This window comes from Ranitomeya imitator, chromosome 10, assembly GCF_032444005.1.
Source record: "Ranitomeya imitator isolate aRanImi1 chromosome 10, aRanImi1.pri, whole genome shotgun sequence".
NCBI classification, from domain to species: Eukaryota; Metazoa; Chordata; class Amphibia; order Anura; family Dendrobatidae; genus Ranitomeya; species Ranitomeya imitator.
Window position 1 is genome coordinate 123934880 of NC_091291.1, and position 21308 is coordinate 123956187.

At 46.1% G+C, this 21308-nt stretch overlaps 1 protein-coding gene across 4 annotated transcripts in view; it reads right to left on the reverse strand.

Annotated features, from left to right (window-relative positions):
• NCAM1 (neural cell adhesion molecule 1) overlaps positions 1 to 21308 on the reverse strand; it is a 362053-nt gene that overhangs the window by 35568 nt on the left and 305177 nt on the right. For all 4 annotated transcript variants that reach the window (XM_069741707.1, XM_069741708.1, XM_069741709.1 and 1 more), the window contains exon 15: positions 19013 to 19193. In XM_069741707.1, the coding sequence (XP_069597808.1) occupies positions 19013 to 19193 (181 nt within the window). The remainder of the gene's footprint in view (positions 1 to 19012; positions 19194 to 21308) is intronic.

Below are 21308 nucleotides of genomic sequence, written 5' to 3' on the forward strand. Positions count from 1 at the left end.
ATTTTTTACGATATGCCACTTATTAGTCTGCATTCTGTCTTTTTGACACAATTACTGTTGCAGATCTGGCGGTGATTGGACTATTGAGCTTTGTATATCCCCGCCCACACCCCCGATTGGCTGCTTTCTGTGTACACTGTGAATAGGCAGAAAGCTGCTAATCAGTGCTGTGGGCGGGGTTACACAGAACAGTTGACTAGGAGGCACCAGACACCTAGTCCTGTAGTGATAATCTCTTGCTGACAAAACACTGATTATTTTGAAACTGCAACACACAGCCCATTAAGTGACGCATCGCTTAAATCAGGGTCTCAGCCCCTACATTATGCTGCTCTCCGATTACCTAGCAACAATCTGGTGACAGATTCCCTTTAAGTCAATTAAATTACCCCCAATGGTGTACTTATGTTTTAAGCTCTGGTTTTCAAGAAAACGGTTTCAGCACAAAGCAAAGTTCACTTCAGGACACGTCTTACATATTTTTGGACATCAATATGTATGGATCTTGTAGGTATGGCTGTGAACGCTACATTCGCAGGAAGCTGCGATCAGCACTCGGGAAAAGAATTTTAATAAAGTAAATTAGAAAATAAACCAGGAATAATGTTCTTTGTTTTTTCCTCTCTATATATTCCCGGAGAAACCCTTCATATTAACATCCCTGATCATATCAATCCATACGAAAATAGGTTAGACTTTGGTTTTATAGATGCCTTGTTACTGTTGCAAACAATGGGGGGCTTTCTTTTCTTTGGCTACGTTCACATTAGCGTTGCGTCGGCGACGCAACGCACGACGCACCAAAAACGCACGCAAAAACGCTGCGTTTTGCGACGCGTGCGTCGTTTTTTGACGAAAATCGGACGCACGAAAAATGCAACTTGTTGCATTTTCTTGCGTCTGACGCTAGCGTCGAAAACGACGCACGTGTCGGAAAACGCAACAAAAAAAACGCACGCGTCCCCCATGTTAAACATAGGGGCGCGTCGCCGCTGCGTCGCCGACGCAACAGCGACGCACATTAGCGGAACGCTAATGTGAACGTAGCCTTTGCAGTTAGTTACAAGCTAAGATCTCGATTCATCAAAATTCTGGAGTAAAACCGTTAGAAATGTCATTATTTGTATTTGCTCAACTCATAGTTGCGCAAAAATGTTGATACTTTTGGAGTTTTCACAAGTGGGCGAAGCTCCGCTAAGCGTGCTGTCAAATTCATCGCAATTTATAACTTATATTTTCCTCTAACTTACAGCGCTCTCATCATCAAAACGGGAGAACAAAGCCCCAAAATATAATCATTTGGGGCCTATGAGCGAACACGACAGTCAATAATCACATCAAGAAAGTCTATTCTAACTATAGGAAAACATTTGTTCCGCTTTCTGCATTAGGTCAATCTTCTACCGCATCTTACAGATCATGACTCACGTGGCCCAGACATGAGGTCCACTAAGTGCAAATAAGTCATAATGAAGTCCACCGACAGCAAATTAGCCAGAATGAGGTCCACCAACTGCAAATAAGCCATAATGAGGTCCACCAACAGCAAATGAGCCATAATGAGGACGAGCAACAGCAAATGAGCCAGAATGAGATCTACCAACTGCAAATAAGGCACAATGAGCTCCCCCAACAGCAAATAAGCCATAATGAGGACCACCAACAGCAAATAAGCCATAATGAGGGCCACCAACAGCAAATAATCCAGAATGAGGTCCACCAACAGCAAATAAGCCAGAATGAGGTCCACCAACTGCAAATAAGCCATAATGAGGTCCACCAACAGCAAATAAGCCATAATGAGGTCCACCAACAGCAAATAAGCCAGAATGAGGTCCACCAACTGCAAATAATCCATAATGAGGTCCACCAACAGCAAATAAGCCATAATGAGGACGAGCAACAGCAAATGAGCCAGAATGAAATCTACCAACTGCAAATAAGGCACAGTGAGCTCCACCCAGGGCCGGCTCCAGGTTTTCGAGGGCCCCGGGCGAAAGAGTCTCAGTGGGCCCCCCCTTTAACACATACCCCGATTTATGATGCACAGATACGGCAGAGAAATGTATAGTACAATGCCAGATTTCACTTCTTACATGAGTGACAGCTATTGTAAATTCTGCAGTGTATATATACAGGACAGGAGGAGTGGTACTGTGCAGTGTATATATACAGGAGGAAAGGTGCTGTGCAGTGTATATATACAGGAGGAAAGGTACTGTGCAGTGTATATATACAGGGGGAGAGGTGCTGTGCAGTGTATATATACAGGGGGAGAGGTGCTGTGCAGTGTCGTGAGCAGGGCATTGTTGTATCAGAAAATCTTTTCTGTTTTGAGTTTTTCTATTAAACAAAGACTTTTCTACATAAACAACGTTGTTTGGTTTTGCGGCCCCAACAGATCTGTGCTACAAAGTAACAGGCGGCTCGGGCATTAATGAGGGACCTGATGCTGAATCCTTTCCACAAACCTTAATGACCCAATTAGTGCCCCGTCATTAGAAGCTCATTAAACGCCTCCCTGTCCTGAGTAGTCATGTACAGTATGGGGGGATCCTGCAGCCCACCCCCTGACTGCTCCATACCATACACTGCCCTCTGTCGCTCTCACTATTATCCTGTGCATTTCTCCGTCATCGTTACCCCATGTTACACTTGTCACCCCCCACTACAGAGTAGCAGGGCAGCCAATGTCACCCCCTCCCGGACCCTAATGGCAGCAGGAAATGTCTGTTCCTCTACTGGGTTGGAACCTGATTTAATCAAGGAATAATGTGGATTTGTTGCCGGTGGCTGCAGGGGAAGGGTTAGGTGATGCCATGTCCTTGGTGGGAGCAGTGGCAGCTGCTGGGACCTGGACAGAGACAACCAATGTTGCTGTGACTGCACAGTGTGACCTGGAGGAGAGAAGCTGAGACTCCGGAGCAGAAATCACCCACATGCCAGCACTAGGCAGAGTCCCTCCAGTCACCAGCCTGGGGCCACGGGGCCCCAACGTACAGCCCACAGCTCAGATTTATCCATGGCAGCAGCTCCCCTTCCTCCTGGCATTTGGTTAACCCCATTTATGCGGGTCGGATTGTTATCTTTAAGGTTCAGCAATAACCTTCATACAGATGGGAAGGGGTTAAGCTTCTTCCTACCCCACTGGTGCAGGTTTGGTGCAGCATGCATGTATTCTGGGAGAGCTGGGTGGCTGCAGGTTGCAGGCTGCACCCCACCAGCTGTCCTCCAGACATCACCCACATTTTTAGGCAGCGGAGACAGACAGCAGCAGACTGAGCCACAAGTCCATCTGCAACCACTGCTCTGCTGGATACCATAACACTCACTCAGTCACTGGTAGGACGGAGCTCCGGAATCTGCCTGATAAACTTCAGCACTGCAGCCAGCCAGGGGCCAGAGCAGGAAAAGTGCTCTCTCCACCCACAATGTCACACTGGCTGCCTGCTCTTAACCCCTATGTGTGCCTGCCTGGCTGCACTGACTGAGTGAGAAGATGCTTGTGTCAGAGCTGGCACATAGGGGTTAAGAGAACGCAGCCAGCAGTGACTTTGTGGGCGGAGAGAGCATGTTATCTCCTGCTCTGCTCTCCCAGCTGTATCTATGACAGCATGAGTGGGCCCCCCCCTCTCCCCAGGGCCCCGGCATTTGCCCAGGTGCGCCGGGTGCTGACGCCGGCCCTGGCTCCACCAACAGCAAATAAGCCATAATGAGGACCACCAACAGCAAATAAGTCATAATGAAGACCACCAACAGCAAATAAGCCATAATGAAGTCCCCGAACAGCAAATACATCATAATGAGGTCCACCAACAGGAAAGAAGCCAGAATGAGGTCCCCCAACAGGAAAGTAAGTCATAATGAGGTCCACCAACAGCAAATAAGTCATAATGAGGTCCTCCAACAGGAAATAAGCCATAGTAAGTCCACCAACAGAAAATAAGCCATAATGAGGTAATCCAACAGCAAATAAGCCATAATGAGGTCCACCAACAGGAAATAAGCCAGAAGCCATAATGAGGTCCCCCAACAGGAAAATAAGTCATAATGAGGTTCACCAACAGCAAATAAGTCATAATGAGGTCCTCCAACAGGAAATAAGCCATAATAAGTCCACCAACAGAAAATAAGCCATAATGAGGTCCTCCAACAGCAAATAAGCCATAATGAGGTCCTCCAACAGCAAATAAGCCATAATGAGGTCCACCAACAACAAATAAAAGACCTGAACACTGGGAATCTATGACTAACCAGCAGAAGCTACTGATATGTCATGTCCATAACTGTTAACCCAGCAACATGTTGACAAGTGGTCCAAACTATAATATCTGTCCAGTGTCAGGGCTGTGGAGTCGGTAAGCCAAACCACCGACTCGAACTCCTCAATTTCCCTGACTTCCGACTCCACAGCACTGCCTCACAACTGAGCATGTAAATAAAGTGCAGCACAGATTCATCTCAAGTAGAGCCCTAGATCCTTAGATCAGGAATAGAACAGAAATTGATAGGACATTTTATAACTTTCCCAAATTATGAAAACATTTACAGCACTTCCTGCACTGAAATATTGAACCCAATTTATTGGGTCCACCAAAATGGACACTGACCCCCGACTCGGATTCCACAGCCCTGGTGTCCACTACCAGCTACTATAATGGTATGTGCACACATCTTTTTCATGTAGTTCCGATTCGTAACCTTCATGAAAAAGTGCTAAAAAAAGGCTAAAACAAAATTAACATAATGCACAGCAATGTAAAAACCACTTGCTCTGCATATGTTCAGGCTCTTGAGCTTCTTTTAATCACTTCAGGTTTCCAAAGCCGAAAAGCAGGAGATAAAAGAAGTGACCTGACCATTCTCGCTATTTTATACATACAAGTTAAAAAAGCAAAAAAACAAAATGACCTAATTGACTCCAAAAAAGATGCTTTCGGAAAAACATTGCCGACTGTCACGATATGGTATGAAATATCATAAGTAGTTCTCTAGCCTGTGTGGGCTAAGCCCCCCTTCTTGGAGTAACAGTTTGTAGCTGCAAATTCCTGGCTTTCCTTCTCTGAGAGTATGGGGGAAGAGAGGTTTTATTGCCGAACGGAATTTACGACTAGCATTTCCTGTGTAAGCTCTTGTCCAGCTAGAACAGGAAAAATGGCTCCAAAAATTCATGAAAGATTCTTTGTTTAGTTTTTGTTAGATATTAGGCAAACGATTTAAGCTAGAAATACGAAAATATATATTCGTAGTCCCACTCGGTGTAGCTACACATCTCATGACACTCGGGTTTCTAACTCCATCTGGTAAAGAAGTAGGGTTTTCTCTGTAAATATGTATCCCAGATAGGACATATTTGATCTCATTAGAATGCTCACGTTAATCTGAGATGAATGATGAGCTTTTTAGGACGCTGACATGTTTTGTAGTGAAGTTATAGAAATCAGAGAGAATAGTTTAAAGTTTAGGCAGAATGTAGAGAGAGGAGGGTCTGGATAAGCCAGCCTTTCTGTGATGTCACAGCCTTAATGTTTTAAGTGTCTGGCAGGCTCTGAGGAGTCACTTGCTGCTGGATTTCTTGTCCTGTCCTGTCAGAGCCCTGCTCACGTCCCAATGAGCTGGGACGTATGGAAAAACTCCACTAGCCTGGTTGCTTGTCATGCTTTAAACATGTAAGTGTTGCTTTTCTCATTTATTCCCTTTATGTTATAATTACCCATGTACATATTTGCAATTGTCTCATGTATAACATCTTTATAAACTATTTTTGATAAAGCACTGCCTAGTTATTTTGAATGGGATATACTATTATATATTAGTTCTTCTCCATGCTCTAAAAGCCGTACCCTGTCTCTGAAGGGAAATACGCTACTGTTACTGTTGTGTTGGGTTAGCTTCGGACCCGTTTAATCGAAGCTGGTGGCAGCGAAAGTGTGCTGACGGTTGGATTATGCTGAAGCAACTGCGGGTTTGATAATTATTGTTCCTGCCTGTGTGGGAGTAGTTATCGCGTCGCTGCAGCGTGCCCAATAGCCAGTACATAGCAGGCAGCCTTTCTGGCGACTAATTACCCAGGGTGCAGTACCTAATCTGACCTGAGACTAAGGGGGCGCCAGAGAGCTGCAAGTGTTAAGTGGAACTGTAAGCGGGATATACATAAATCCCTGCAGTTCGTGGTATATAGAAAAGCAGTGGGATACCTAGAATAAGCCCCTGCTGTAAACTAAGAGGTCAATAGCCTGGTGTGTGGTTTTTCATCACATTGTTAGCAGTGGAGGGATAACTAAGATAAGCCCCCCTGCACATGTGTTAGCCGTCTGTTGGCCTAAAGTCACCCTGATCCGTGACGTAGGGGTGACGGTCACGGTGTGAATCCTGACCCGTTGGTGGCAGCGGTCGGGGGGAATCGTGACAATTGGTGGCAAGGCGGTGGGATATCTTAGAGCATTAGTGATTTGGTTTGAGTAATCATTCCTCTCACTAAAAATTTGCAGAAAGTTCTTGCGAGGACTCTGCGCAAATAAGTTTGGAGAACGAACTCAGTGCTTTTTAGTTGTGAGACAATTGCGTACTGGTAATTATCCCCTCCCTTTCTCTTCGTTTTTCTATCCTATCTTTTATTTGGCAACCATGGTTGGGCTGGGAGAAACCTTTTATGAGCAGCAGACCAGAGACACCCTTGTTGCCTTATGCAAGACACAGCACATTGACTTTGCAAGCAAAAACAAAGCCCAACTGGTCGCAGATCTGGTGCAATGGGAAGCCGCTCGAGACCAATCTCAGAGCTCAGAGGCCGCAGAAGCCAGCACAAGCGAACATGGTGCTGCAGCAGAGGTCCAACCACTGAATGCTGGCCCTGTTAGCGATCCGGGCGAATTGGACCCCCACCTGCAGGCGGCCTTGAAAGAATTCCCCACTGACGACCATGAGGGACGTCGGCAGCTGATTCAGCAATACCGGCAAGAGGCCCGAGCCGAGCGGCAAGCTGAGCGGGAGTACCAGCTGCAGATGGCCCGGCTGCAAATGCAGGGGTCGTCCCAGTCCAGCCGTGAGCACAGCAGCGCTCAGATACCTAAGCCCCGACCCGATCACTTTCCTGTTATGGAGAAGGACGGGGACTTGGACACTTTTCTGCGGGCCTTTGAGAAAGCCTGCAGACAGTACCGGCTGCCTACAGATGAATGGGCCCGATACCTGACACCAGGGCTGAAAGGTAAAGCTCTGGAGGCGTTTGCTGCCCTCCCTCAAGAACAAGATGGAGACTATGAGGCCATCAAGCAGGCTCTGATAGCCAAGTACCAGCTTACACCCGAGGTGTACCGTAGAAAGTTCCGGACCCTCCAACGTGGCCCACACGACAGTTACAGTGATGTGATGCATGGACTGGGGACCCACTTTGACCAGTGGACCCAAGGACTGTCAGTGACCACCTTTGCACAGCTGCGAGACCTGATGATCAAAGACCAGTTTTTTCATCTTTGCCCAGCTGAGGTGCGACAGTTCGTGATGGACAGAGAACCCAAAGACGTGACGAAAGCAGCGCAGATTGCCGATGCCTATGAGGCCAACCGTAGATCGGAAGTGCGGAAGCCAGTCACCACCAGCTGGAGAGGGGGTAAGCCTGCAACCAACGCCAGTACCCCTGCCAGCCAACACACCAGAGGTCCTGTCCCTGTGGCCAACAACACCAGACCTACCACCGAACCTCGCCAGTGTTACTACTGCAAGCGGCCTGGGCATATCAGTACCTTCTGTCCAGACAGGCCGAAGAACCCCCCAGCCAAGGCCCCAGGGCCTAATGCAGCAGTTCTTTTTGTGGGTGGTGTGGTTGGGAGGGTGTGTGACAACGTACAGCCCGTCACTGTGGGAGGCCATGTTGCTACAGGCCTCAAGGACACCGGGGCTGAACGAACCCTCATCCGACCCGAACTGGCGGCCCCTGAAGAAATCATTCCGGGGAAAACCCTAACTGTCACTGGGATTGGGGGCATCAGCTGTCCCTTACCAATGGCCCGGGTTTTTATTGATTGGGGTGCTGGGAGCGGGGTGAAGGAAGTGGGGCTGTCTGATAATTTGCCCACTGATGTTTTGTTGGGGACTGATTTGGGGAGGATGTATGCATACTACGTCCCTGACACCCCTCCCCAATCTACTAATGAGGGTAAAGTTAACCCTGATGATGATGATGATGGGAAATCGCATGTAACATAGTAACATAGTAACATAGTTAGTAAGGCCGAAAAAAGACATTTGTCCATCCAGTTCAGCCTATATTCCATCATAATAAATACCCAGATCTACGTCCTTCTACAGAACCTAATAATTGTATAATACAATATTGTTCTGCTCCAGGAAGACATCCAGGCCTCTCTTGAACCCCTCGACTGAGTTCGCCATCACCACCTCCTCAGGCAAGCAATTCCAGATTCTCACTGCCCTAACAGTAAAGAATCCTCTTCTATGTTGGTGGAAAAACCTTCTCTCCTCCAGACGCAAAGAATGCCCCCTTGTGCCCGTCACCTTCCTTGGTATAAACAGATCCTCAGCGAGATATTTGTATTGTCCCCTTATATACTTATACATGGTTATTAGATCGCCCCTCAGTCGTCTTTTTTCTAGACTAAATAATCCTAATTTCGCTAATCTATCTGGGTATTGTAGTTCTCCCATCCCCTTTATTAATTTTGTTGCCCTCCTTTGTACTCTCTCTAGTTCCATTATATCCTTCCTGAGCACCGGTGCCCAAAACTGGACACAGTACTCCATGTGCGGTCTAACTAGGGATTTGTACAGCGGCAGTATAATGCTCTCATCATGTGTATCCAGACCTCTTTTAATGCACCCCATGATCCGGTTTGCCTTGGCAGCTGCTGCCTGGCACTGGCTGCTCCAGGTAAGTTTATCATTAACTAGGATCCCCAAGTCCTTCTCCCTGTCAGATTTACCCAGTGGTTTCCCGTTCAGTGTGTAATGGTGATATTGATTCCCTCTTCCCATGTGTATAACCTTACATTTATCATTGTTAAACCTCATCTGCCACCTTTCAGCCCAAGTTTCCAACTTATCCAGATCCATCTGTAGCAGAATACTATCTTCTCTTGTATTAACTGTTTTACATAGTTTTGTATCATCTGCAAATATCGATATTTTACTGTGTAAACCTTCTACCAGATCATTAATGAATATGTTGAAGAGAACAGGTCCCAATACCGACCCCTGCGGTACCCCACTGGCCACAGCGACCCAGTTAGAGACTATACCATTTATAACCACCCTCTGCTTTCTATCACTAAGCCAGTTACTAACCCATTTACACACATTTTCCCCCAGACCAAGCATTCTCATTTTGTGTACCAACCTCTTGTGCGGCACGGTATCAAACGCTTTGGAAAAATCGAGATATACCACGTCCAATGACTCACCGTGGTCCAGTCTATAGCTTACCTCTTCATAAAAACTGATTAGATTGGTTTGACAGGAGCGATTTCTCATAAACCCATGCTGATATGGAGTTAAACAGTTATTCTCATTGAGATAATCCAGAATAACATCCCTCAGAAACCCTTCAAATATTTTACCAACAATAGAGGTTAGACTTACTGGCCTATAATTTCCAGGTTCACTTTTAGAGCCCTTTTTGAATATTGGCACCACATTTGCTATGCGCCAGTCCTGCGGAACAGACCCTGTCGCTATAGAGTCACTAAAAATAAGAAATAATGGTTTATCTATTACATTACTTAGTTCTCTTAGTACTCGTGGGTGTATGCCATCCGGACCCGGAGATTTATCTATTTTAATCTTATTTAGCCGGTTTCGCACCTCTTCTTGGGTTAGATTGGTGACCCTTAATATAGGGTTTTCATTGTTTCTTGGGATTTCACCTAGCATTTCATTTTCCACCGTGAATACCGTGGAGAAGAAGGTGTTTAATATGTTAGCTTTTTCCTCGTCATCTACAACCATTCTTTCCTCACTATTTTTTAAGGGGCCTACATTTTCAGTTTTTATTCTTTTACTATTGATATAGTTGAAGAACAGTTTGGGATTAGTTTTACTCTCCTTAGCAATGTGCTTCTCTGTTTCCTTTTTGGCAGCTTTAATTAGTTTTTTAGATAAAGTATTTTTCTCCCTATAGTTTTTTAGAGCTTCAATGGTGCCATCCTGCTTTAGTAGTGCAAATGCTTTCTTTTTACTGTTAATTGCCTGTCTTACTTCTTTGTTTAGCCACATTGGGTTTTTCCTATTTCTAGTCCTTTTATTCCCACAAGGTATAAACCGCTTACACTGCCTATTTAGGATGTTCTTAAACATTTCCCATTTATTATCTGTATTCTCATTTCTGAGGATATTGTCCCAGTCTACCAGATTAAGGGCATCTCTAAGCTGTTCAAACTTTGCCTTCCTAAAGTTCAATGTTTTTGTGACTCCCTGACAAGTCCCCCTAGTGAAAGACAGGTGAAACTGTACAATATTGTGGTCGCTATTTCCTAGATGCCCGACCACCTGCAGATTTGTTATTCTGTCAGGTCTATTAGATAGTATTAGGTCTAAAAGTGCTGCTCCTCTGGTTGGATTCTGCACCAATTGTGAAAGATAATTTTTCTTGGTTATTAGCAGAAACCTGTTGCCTTTATGGGTTTCACAGGTTTCTGTTTCCCAGTTAATATCCGGGTAGTTAAAGTCCCCCATAACCAGGACCTCATTATGGGTTGCAGATTCATCTATCTGCTTTAGAAGTAGACTTTCCATGGTTTCTGTTATATTTGGGGGTTTGTAACAGACCCCAATGAGAATTTTGTTACCATTTTTCCCTCCATGAATTTCAACCCATATGGACTCGACATCCTCATTCCCTTCGCTAATATCCTCCCTTAAAGTGGACTTTAGACAAGACTTTACATAGAGACAAACCCCTCCTCCTCTCCGATTTTTACGATCCTTTCTAAACAGACTGTAACCCTGTAAGTTAACTGCCCAGTCATAGCTTTCATCTAACCATGTCTCGGTTATTCCCACTATGTCAAAGTTACCTGTAGATATTTCTGCTTCTAGTTCTTCCATCTTGTTTGTCAGGCTTCTGGCGTTTGCGAGCATGCAGTTTAGAGGATTTTGTTTTGTTCCAATCTCCTCACTGTGGATTGTTTTAGAAATGTTCTTACCTCCCTTCTGAGTATGTTTTCCTGGGTCGTCTTTGTTCGAGTCTAATGTTTTTCTTCCCGTCCCCTCTTCTTCTAGTTTGTGTTACCTGACCATGCTTTATCTTGTGTTGATGCATCTACTAATGATTTTTTCCCTAGGATTGATGGTGAAAATGTTGTACCTGTGCCAGCTGAACCTGATAATGATTTTTCTGTGAAGGTTAATGTGTCCATAGGTACAGGTGTGCCCAGCCACGTCGCTCTGCGGAGTGAGACGGCTGAGGAACCCCTAACAGGGGCAAGTGTCGGTGCTACAGGAAATGGGGAGATGCATGGGAACCGTGAGGAAGGTGACGCCATGAAAGTGACCAGTGCCACCGAGGAAGGTAACTGGCCCATAAGTAGCCCAGCCCCTGGAGTGTTGGGGGTGGATGGGGAGGTAGAGCCCATAGCAGCGCCGGCTGATGGGCCTGTAGAAATCCCCGGGGAGACAGCCTACGTAGCTGCTGTCACCCGCAGTCAGAGTGCCCGGAACGCAGATAACTGTCTGCCTTCCGGACCCTCCTCAGTCCCCACTGTGACTGAACCAGAGGTGGACCCAGAGCAGGTCCAAGAGGGTTCCCGTGGGGAAGGGACCCTGACGTCGCTTTTGGCTTCCCCTAGCCAGGAGTTTCAGGCCGCTCTGCACACAGATGTGAGCCTAGAGAGTTTGAGACAACTCGCCAAGACGCCCACCTCCAAGACTGATAAGGAGAAGGTGTTCTGGGAACAAGGTAGGTTGTACCGGGAGACAGTACCCGGAGAATCACAAAAGGAGTGGTTGAGGGAAAGACAGCTGGTCGTCCCGCAGCAATTCCGGGGTGAGTTGTTGCGGATTGCCCATGAGATCCCGCTAGCTGGACACTTGGGGATCAGCAAAACTAAGGCCCGGCTGTCTCAACACTTCTATTGGCCTAAGATGGGGACAGATGTGTCAAACTACTGCCGCTCCTGTATCACTTGTCAAAGAGTGGGGAAGGCGGGACCTGCTATTAAGGCTCCCCTGATCCCTTTGCCAGTGATAGAGGAGCCTTTCCAGAGGATCGCGGTGGACATTGTGGGCCCGCTGGCCGTCCCCAGCAGCTCTGGAAAGCAATACATCCTTACTGTGGTAGACTATGCTACCCGGTACCCAGAGGCAGTAGCTCTGTCGTCAACTAGGGCAGATAAGGTGGCGGATGCCCTGTTGGCCATCTTTTCACGTGTAGGATTTCCCAGGGAAATGCTTACTGATCAAGGGACCCAATTTATGTCTCGCCTAATGGAGGCTCTCTGTAAGAGAATGCAGGTGAAGCACCTGGTATCGAGTGCGTATCACCCACAGACCAATGGCTTGTGTGAACGCTTCAATGGTACCCTCAAACAGATGCTACGCATGCTGGTTGAGACTCAAGGGCGCGACTGGGAGCGGTACCTCCCACACCTGTTGTTCGCTTACCGAGAGGTTCCGCAGGCCTCGACGGGGTTCTCCCCCTTCGAGCTCCTGTATGGCAGGCGAGTTCGGGGACCCCTTGGGTTGGTAAGAGAATCCTGGGAAGAGGAGCCGAACCCTTCTGAAGTGTCCATAGTGGAGTATGTCATGCACTTCCGTGACAAGATGCAGACCTTGACGCAGTTGGTGCATGACAACATGACGCAGGCTCAGGCTGATCAGAAGCACTGGTACGACCAGAACGCCCGGGAGCGGACCTACCACGTGGGTCAAAAGGTGTGGGTGCTGGTCCCCGTACCAACGGATAAGCTTCAGGCAGCCTGGGAGGGCCCGTACGTCGTCCACCAACAGCTCAACCCGGTCACGTACGTGGTCACGCTTGACCACGCTCGGGGTAGGCGAAAGGCCTTTCACGTCAACATGATGAAGGCTCATCACGAACGTGAACCTTTCGTCCTACCGGTCTGCAGCTTGCCCGAAGACGGTGAGGAAGACACCCTCCTGGACTTGCTGGCCCAAGCCAAGGCCAATGGGTCCATCGAGGATGTGGAGGTAAGCGCCTCGTTAACTGAACCCCAGCGGGTGCAGTTGCAAACCACACTGGAACCCTTCCGGGTCGTATTCTCCAACCGACCTGGGAGGACTGAGTTAGCCGTCCACGAGGTGGACACCGGGAATCACGCCCCACTACGGCGAACACCCTATCGAATCTCTGACCAGGTGCAGCAGACTATGCGCCAAGAGATCGATGAGATGTTACAGCTGGGGGTGATTCGACGGTCAAAGAGCGCGTGGGCATCGCCTGTAGTTCTCGTGCCCAAGAAGGACCGGACCACACGGTTCTGCGTGGACTACAGGGGGCTCAACGCCATCACAGCCTCGGATGCGCACCCAATGCCGCGCATCGAGGAGCTGCTTGAGAAGTTAGCTGGCGCAAAATACCTGACAATAATGGATTTGAGTAGAGGATACTGGCAGATTCCCCTGAGCCCCGAGGCGCAGGAGAAGTCCGCCTTTATCACACCCTTTGGACTGTACGAGTCCACGGTCATGCCCTTCGGCATGAAGAATGCCCCTGCCACTTTCCAGCGGATGGTCAACCGCCTGCTTCAGGGACTGGAGACGTACGCCGTGGCGTACTTGGATGACATTGCCATCTTCAGTCCCTCCTGGAAGGAACACTTGCAGCATCTCGAGGAGGTGCTCAGGCGGATTCACCAAGCAGGACTGACTATCAAGCCGGGGAAGTGTCAGATGGGCAAGAGGGAGGTTCACTACCTAGGACACCGGGTAGGCGGAGGCACCCTGAAGCCAGAGCCGGAGAAAGTGGGCGCGATCGTGAACTGGCCCACTCCCGTGACCAAGAAACAGGTGATGTCCTTCTTGGGCACTGCAGGGTACTATAGGCGCTTCGTAAAGCACTATAGTAGCCTGGCAAAACCTTTGACGGACCTCACCAGGAAGAAGCTACCTCACATTGTCAACTGGACAGATGGCTGTGAGGGGGCCTTCCAGGCGTTGAAAACCGCACTGTGCAACGCCCCTGTGTTGAAAGCAGTCGACAGCAGTCGACCGTTCTTGGTGCAGACCGACGCCAGCGAGTTTGGCCTTGGTGCTGTACTCAGCCAGGTTGACTCGGAGGACCAAGAGCACCCCGTGTTATACCTGAGCCGGAAACTTTTGCCGAGGGAAGTGGCCTACTCCACAATTGAGAAGGAGTGCCTGGCCATAGTCTGGGCCCTGCAGCGCTTGCAGCCCTACTTGTATGGTCACACTTTCACTGTGGTGACCGACCACAACCCTCTTCGCTGGCTAAATGCCATGTGTGGAACCAACGGCAGGTTGCTACGCTGGAGCCTTGCCCTTCAGCAGTTTGACTTCACCATTGAACATAAAACGGGCAAAGAGCATGGGAATGCAGATGGACTCTCCCGCCAGGGTGAACCTACTGAGGTGCCCATGGAGGCATACCGTGGGGTACTGCCTCCCTAGCGCACACCAAAAGGGGGAGGTGTCACGATATGGTATGAAATATCATAAGTAGTTCTCTAGCCTGTGTGGGCTAAGCCCCCCTTCTTGGAGTAACAGTTTGTAGCTGCAAATTCCTGGCTTTCCTTCTCTGAGAGTATGGGGGAAGAGAGGTTTTATTGCCGAACGGAATTTACGACTAGCATTTCCTGTGTAAGCTCTTGTCCAGCTAGAACAGGAAAAATGGCTCCAAAAATTCATGAAAGATTCTTTGTTTAGTTTTTGTTAGATATTAGGCAAACGATTTAAGCTAGAAATACGAAAATATATATTTGTAGTCCCACTCGGTGTAGCTACACATCTCATGACACTCGGGTTTCTAACTCCATCTGGTAAAGAAGTAGGGTTTTCTCTGTAAATATGTATCCCAGATAGGACATATTTGATCTCATTAGAATGCTCACGTTAATCTGAGATGAATGATGAGCTTTTTAGGACGCTGACATGTTTTGTAGTGAAGTTATAGAAATCAGAGAGAATAGTTTAAAGTTTAGGCAGAATGTAGAGAGAGGAGGGTCTGGATAAGCCAGCCTTTCTGTGATGTCACAGCCTTAATGTTTTAAGTGTCTGGCAGGCTCTGAGGAGTCACTTGCTGCTGGATTTCTTGTCCTGTCCTGGAAGAGCCCTGCTCACGTCCCAATGAGCTGGGACGTATGGAAAAACTCCACTAGCCTGGTTGCTTGTCATGCTTTAAACATGTAAGTGTTGCTTTTCTCATTTATTCCCTTTATGTTATAATTACCCATGTACATATTTGCAATTGTCTCATGTATAACATCTTTATAAACTATTTTTGATAAAGCACTGCCTAGTTATTTTGAATGGGATATACTATTATATATTAGTTCTTCTCCATGCTCTAAAAGCCGTACCCTGTCTCTGAAGGGAAATACGCTACTGTTACTGTTGTGTTGGGTTAGCTTCGGACCCGTTTAATCGAAGCTGGTGGCAGCGAAAGTGTGCTGACGGTTGGATTATGCTGAAGCAACTGCGGGTTTGATAATTATTGTTCCTGCCTGTGTGGGAGTAGTTATCGCGTCGCTGCAGCGTGCCCAATAGCCAGTACATAGCAGGCAGCCTTTCTGGCGACTAATTACCCAGGGTGCAGTACCTAATCTGACCTGAGACTAAGGGGGCGCCAGAGAGCTGCAAGTGTTAAGTGGAACTGTAAGCGGGATATACATAAATCCCTGCAGTTCGTGGTATATAGAAAAGCAGTGGGATACCTAGAATAAGCCCCTGCTGTAAACTAAGAGGTCAATAGCCTGGTGTGTGGTTTTTCATCACATTGTTAGCAGTGGAGGGATAACTAAGATAAGCCGCCCTGCACATGTGTTAGCCGTCTGTTGGCCTAAAGTCACCCTGATCCGTGACGTAGGGGTGACGGTCACGGTGTGAATCCTGACCCGTTGGTGGCAGCGGTCGGGGGGAATCGTGACACCGACATATTTCTGAAGAGTCTTCTGTTTGACAAACTAGTCATCTAAAAGATGTCGTGTGCACAAACCCCATAAAAGACAACAGATTCTCAAAAAAAGACAACAAAGAAAGAAAAATTAAATACCAAATTCCCCTCTTTTTTTCTTAAAAACAAACTAAAAAAGCCAACACGAATAACCATTGTAAAAAGAAAGTTGAGCAAAAAAAAACAACCAAAAAACGTACAGATGTGCCCACAAGAAAAAGGTGGATCGATTCCATCAGCCAGGTAAGTGGTCTCTGGCCAATGGATGGGAGGCTCGCAAATCTCTTACCTCCTGGGATCCTGGGCTGAGGTGACAACATCCGTGTATCATGCCGCAATGATGATGTTGAGCCAGCCTGAAGCCACAATGGGGATCCCGGAAGGTAGGAGATTCGCGAGCATCGTGTCTACCGGCTAGAGATTACTGACCTGGCTGATGGACCGAAGTTCCAGGAATCGATCCTTTCATCGATCATGCCCACTCTTAACACTTCTTGAATGTTGTAAAGTTATACAATTTGTCATGATACCAATACAACAAAGTCTCATGCTATCTGTAAGAAATGTATCATGGATGCCTATGGGGGGATAGATGACTGATGACTTGGAACCATTGAAGGCCTTTGTTGTACCCATAAGTTGGTGTTTTCGTTTACCATATAACCCATATATCTCTGGATATAATGGGTTAAAGGGAACCTAGCTGCACCTATGCAGCCATACTAGTACTTCCATATGTAAAAATATGCTGCCAGTTGCACTGTAAGAAAGGGCTTATCTGTCCTGGTGGGAATCTAAGAAAAAGTCCAATGGGCATAAGTGGCACTATTTTCTGCTGGGGTGAGGCCACCACAACCTTCGTAAGTGGCTGAAGAAACCTTTTCTTATTCCTGTCCTTGTCCATCTTCGGTAAAGGAGTTATGCACTAAACTGCACCTTAGAAGGGAATGTGAAAGGAGATTCATGGTGCCTGAACCACAGGCAAAAGAGGAGCCGGTGATGCCGACAGGTAGGAGGCAGTTTACAGAGTTTCTGTTCAGAAGCTATGGAATTCTGACGGCCGCTCCAAAGTCATGGAAATTCATTTACTCACCTCAAGTGGTAAATGTATAATTTTTTTAGGTTCGACCTCTCGGACCCCGACTGATGAAGAGAATTGGGAGTCTGGAGCCCACTATGTGAAGCAAGCATTACTGAGCATGTGCGACCGTTGCTACAAGAACTTTCTGTGGCAGCAGTGGTCACACATGCTCATCAATGCTTCGTTCACACAGGGCTCTTTCGGCACCTTTTTCTGGATAAGTGGGGGCTTCAGCTACTGGATTCCCCTAAAAAAAATCATTAATTTATCATCTTTCCTATGGATACGTTATTAATGGGACAACTCTTAAGGATTTTCTGCGGCTGTTAACCCTTGCTCTGCTCTAGGTGCTGGAAGATTGTGTCTACAAAACTAGAAATCTCCAAAATTGTGCTTCATAAAGTCAAAGTAAAGACGATAATGCAGTCCAAACTATGTGTTAACTGCTGTATAACCTACGCAAACATATAGCCCGGCCTCTATAAAATTAGTAAGAAAGTCGTATATTCCACATGGACTTCAGAAAAAAATACTTGCGAACTGTACAGAATATTCCTAAAGAAGAAGAACACACCATGCAGGGGGTCTCCGGGAAATGCACGCACCATGTACAGTAGAGTAAGTTGGCTCACCTGGCATGCAAGGTAGTACCAAACCATTAACAAGCAGAACTGGGGCTCAAAGCTCAATTAATAAGCTACTCAATTGCCTTTTACACATGGGGGGTGAATGAAAGGACACCCCGAACTTTACAAATATATTCTCTTAACTTTCCAACCAGAAATACTTTTCATTATTAACGTAAAACACAACAAACAGACTGTAGTTTAGAACTGGACAAGGGATTGTCTATTCATATGTTATTGATGGCCCTCTCCATCAAATAGGTCATCACTATCAGATCAATGGGGGTCTGACACAAGCACTAGGAATAGCAACTGTTCTGCAGTACTCAGCAGTAACCGCTACCTGTACAGCCACATACAATGTTTACATCCGTCTGACATTGGAGCAGCTAACAGCTGATCGTGGTGGTGCCAGGTGTTGGATCCATCATTGATTTGATTAGCACCTATTCTCAGAGTGGATCATACAACCGGAGAAACCCTTTAAATAGGAGCAAATACTTGTTTTGTCATAAAAACCATTACTCAGTAGGACATTTTCCTTAAAACACTACAAGGTTCCGCAAGTGTGAATAAGTTGACAGCTGGGTGTTACCAGCCTGCTTAATAACAGAACGCGTCCTACACAGATTGATACTGTCTGTAGTAAAAGAGAAGAGTTACCAGGAATGCTAACGCAGGTCTGAGAAAAGATTCTCCAAAGTTTTTGTTTGTTTTTCTTTCTTTATACTTGAGGAATAAGAGGTTCTAACCAAAGTTCTAACCAGGTTAACAGAATTCCAGGTGGAAGACACATTACTGGACCTTATGTATTATTAAGAGAAAGATGTGTAATACTGTCTAGAACACCTTAGCAACTGTAGTGTCCCTTATATCAAATATTGTATAAAAAAAAAATAAGAGGATTTCAAAAGATGCAGAATTTAAATTCCTTACAGATCACACAAAAACTTCAACAGAACCCACAAGCAATTTATGGCCACTCCATAGTATTGTCCGCCACATATTCACGCTCAGCTCACAGCATCAAGCCACGGTCCGGGCACAACACAAGCTGTGCATGCAAGACCAGTTATGGTGTTTGGTTATAAGCAAGCAGCTGGTCAGAGGGGAGGAGGCCACGATCAAGCACGTTAGCTAGGAAGCAGCGGTCTTGCGTTAATGGTTAAGCAGAGAGGAGAGGCAGTACGGGAGAAGACATACCTGGAATGACTGTAGGCTTTGTGGTGGTTTTGAAGTAGAACAGAGCGGCCTTGGACTTCCCTTGTTGGTTCTCGGCTATGACCACCACCTCGTACTCGGCATTCCAGTCTAGTGCGCGGAGCATGATGTGGTCGCTGTCTGACGCAATCTTCATTTCGGGTTTCCAGTCCATGGAATTTTTCTAGGGAAAATTTAATAATTAGCACAGACTACAAAGTCTACCTTATTAATGACTGCATCCATGCATTTTTGACATGTGTTCATCACACTGTTCGATGACACAAAAAGCATTTTTAATGGTTTCAAAAGTAAAGAAACAATCCAAGTTTTTTCATTTTATGACTTGTAGCCCAAACCAGACTGACTTTTAAACTCTGAACTTCTCTTATACCCAGTGCACTTATTTCCATATAATTCAGCCTCCTGTTTTCTTCCCTTCAGCCTCTATCTTGATTCCAAGCTTTGATTCTGCAAGTTGTTCCTCTAAGATCTACTATCATATCCATGTTGTATGAGCTCAGCATCACAATACCATCTATTATCTACGCCCCTATAAATGCTAAGAGATTTTAAGTATACAGCAAAGGAGGTTCAACTGTGGTCTCCTAGATGATAATCGTGTAAAAAGAGTTGTGCAATCATCATCATTATCTTTGATTAAAAAAAAAAACCTGTCTCAATCCGAGGAGAGCTGCGTGGTGCAATCCTTTAAATTTTATCATACAAGAATTTCTGGTGACTGCTTTCAGAGAACATAAAGCCATATAATTCCCAGGAAGTTACCACATGATTTAATGATCTAACTGAAGAGATCTATTCCATGAATTTCAAGAAAGAATTGAACAATTACAAACATTTGCTATAAAAACTGTTAGAGTAAGGTAGCGCAATAGGGTTTTATCCGAAATTAAGCCGTCAATGCAAGGTAAAAGCACTCACCAGACGTAGCTTAAGACAAACATTGGAAAGATTCGCTGCCGCAGATCCACAAGGGACCGGCCGTTGATAACACAATGTAGGAGAATGTGGTCAAATTCTGCTCTGCTGAATCATGTAGTCCAAAGCTATTATTAAAAGTGGTCTTTATTCAACGCGTTTCTGAGTTTCAAAGGACTCCATCAGGATAAACCACATAAGAATAATTTTTTATTTCCTGATGGAGTTCTTTGAAACTCAGAAACGCGTTGCATAAAGACTGACTTTTAATAATACCTTTGGATTACATGATTCAGCAGCGCAGAATTTGACCACGTTCTCCTACATTGTAATTACATACATTTGCCATATATATCGTTTCACTACCTGATGCCATAAACTTGCGTCCCACTGTTCCCCTCTAAGACTGGTGTTTCGGTCCTCCTTTATGCAAGATGGCCCCCTCAGAGGCACAGGGAGAAGTGGTAAATCTGAACCATAGAACAGCAAAGGTAGGGAAGACGTGGTTCAGACTCACTATTGTGCATCCTATGCCACTGCAACAATCATCGTGGATATAGGAGAATCGGATTGAATAGGCAACGAGAGGCAAAGAGACGATACATGGCAAAAGTAATAATTTTCCAGTGACAAGGTGGAGGATCATTTTAATTCAATTAATATATTTTAATTGTGAAATATTTTTGGATGTTCCAATTCTTGTGGTCCAAGAAGCTCCACTTCAAATATCATCCCGACACAAAAAGACAGTGGCCTCCTACTTCCTGCATCAGTGACATGATGAAGGAGGCTGGATGACTGAATCAGTTGGTTTGTCAAACCAGCCCTCTTCTTTATCAGTTGGTGCCTTACGAAAGGAGGCAGGCTTAGCTAATACAGCCAGAATCCTTCACCTTGCCACCAATACAGGGAGGAGAGGTAGAGCTTTACCTCCACGTAGACAACAGTGGTAGTGGAGCTATCTGGACCACAGGACGGGTATGATGACAACAATACATATTGCACGATTAGAGTAATAAATTTACATTTGGAACCCAGTGGCATTGGGTAGCCTTTTAACGGTTAATGTCTTTGCCTACCACTTGGTCTTTTAGAAATAATTATAAATGTTCTAGGTATTACCATCACTCTATAGAAGAGCTATTGGCTCTCAATGAAAAGACTCATGTTCCATGATATAAACAATGTGCAAATTATCTCAGCCAAACCAGACACTCATCTGCCGACAGAACTGTTCGGGGTTCTATGGTCTTCGTAGAAACCATACTCATAGACTGGCCCTTAATCTTGGTGATCCTTAACTGGGATACAAGAGGCGCAAAAACAGCTCTGTGGTGCATTGCAAGGGCATCAGTATATG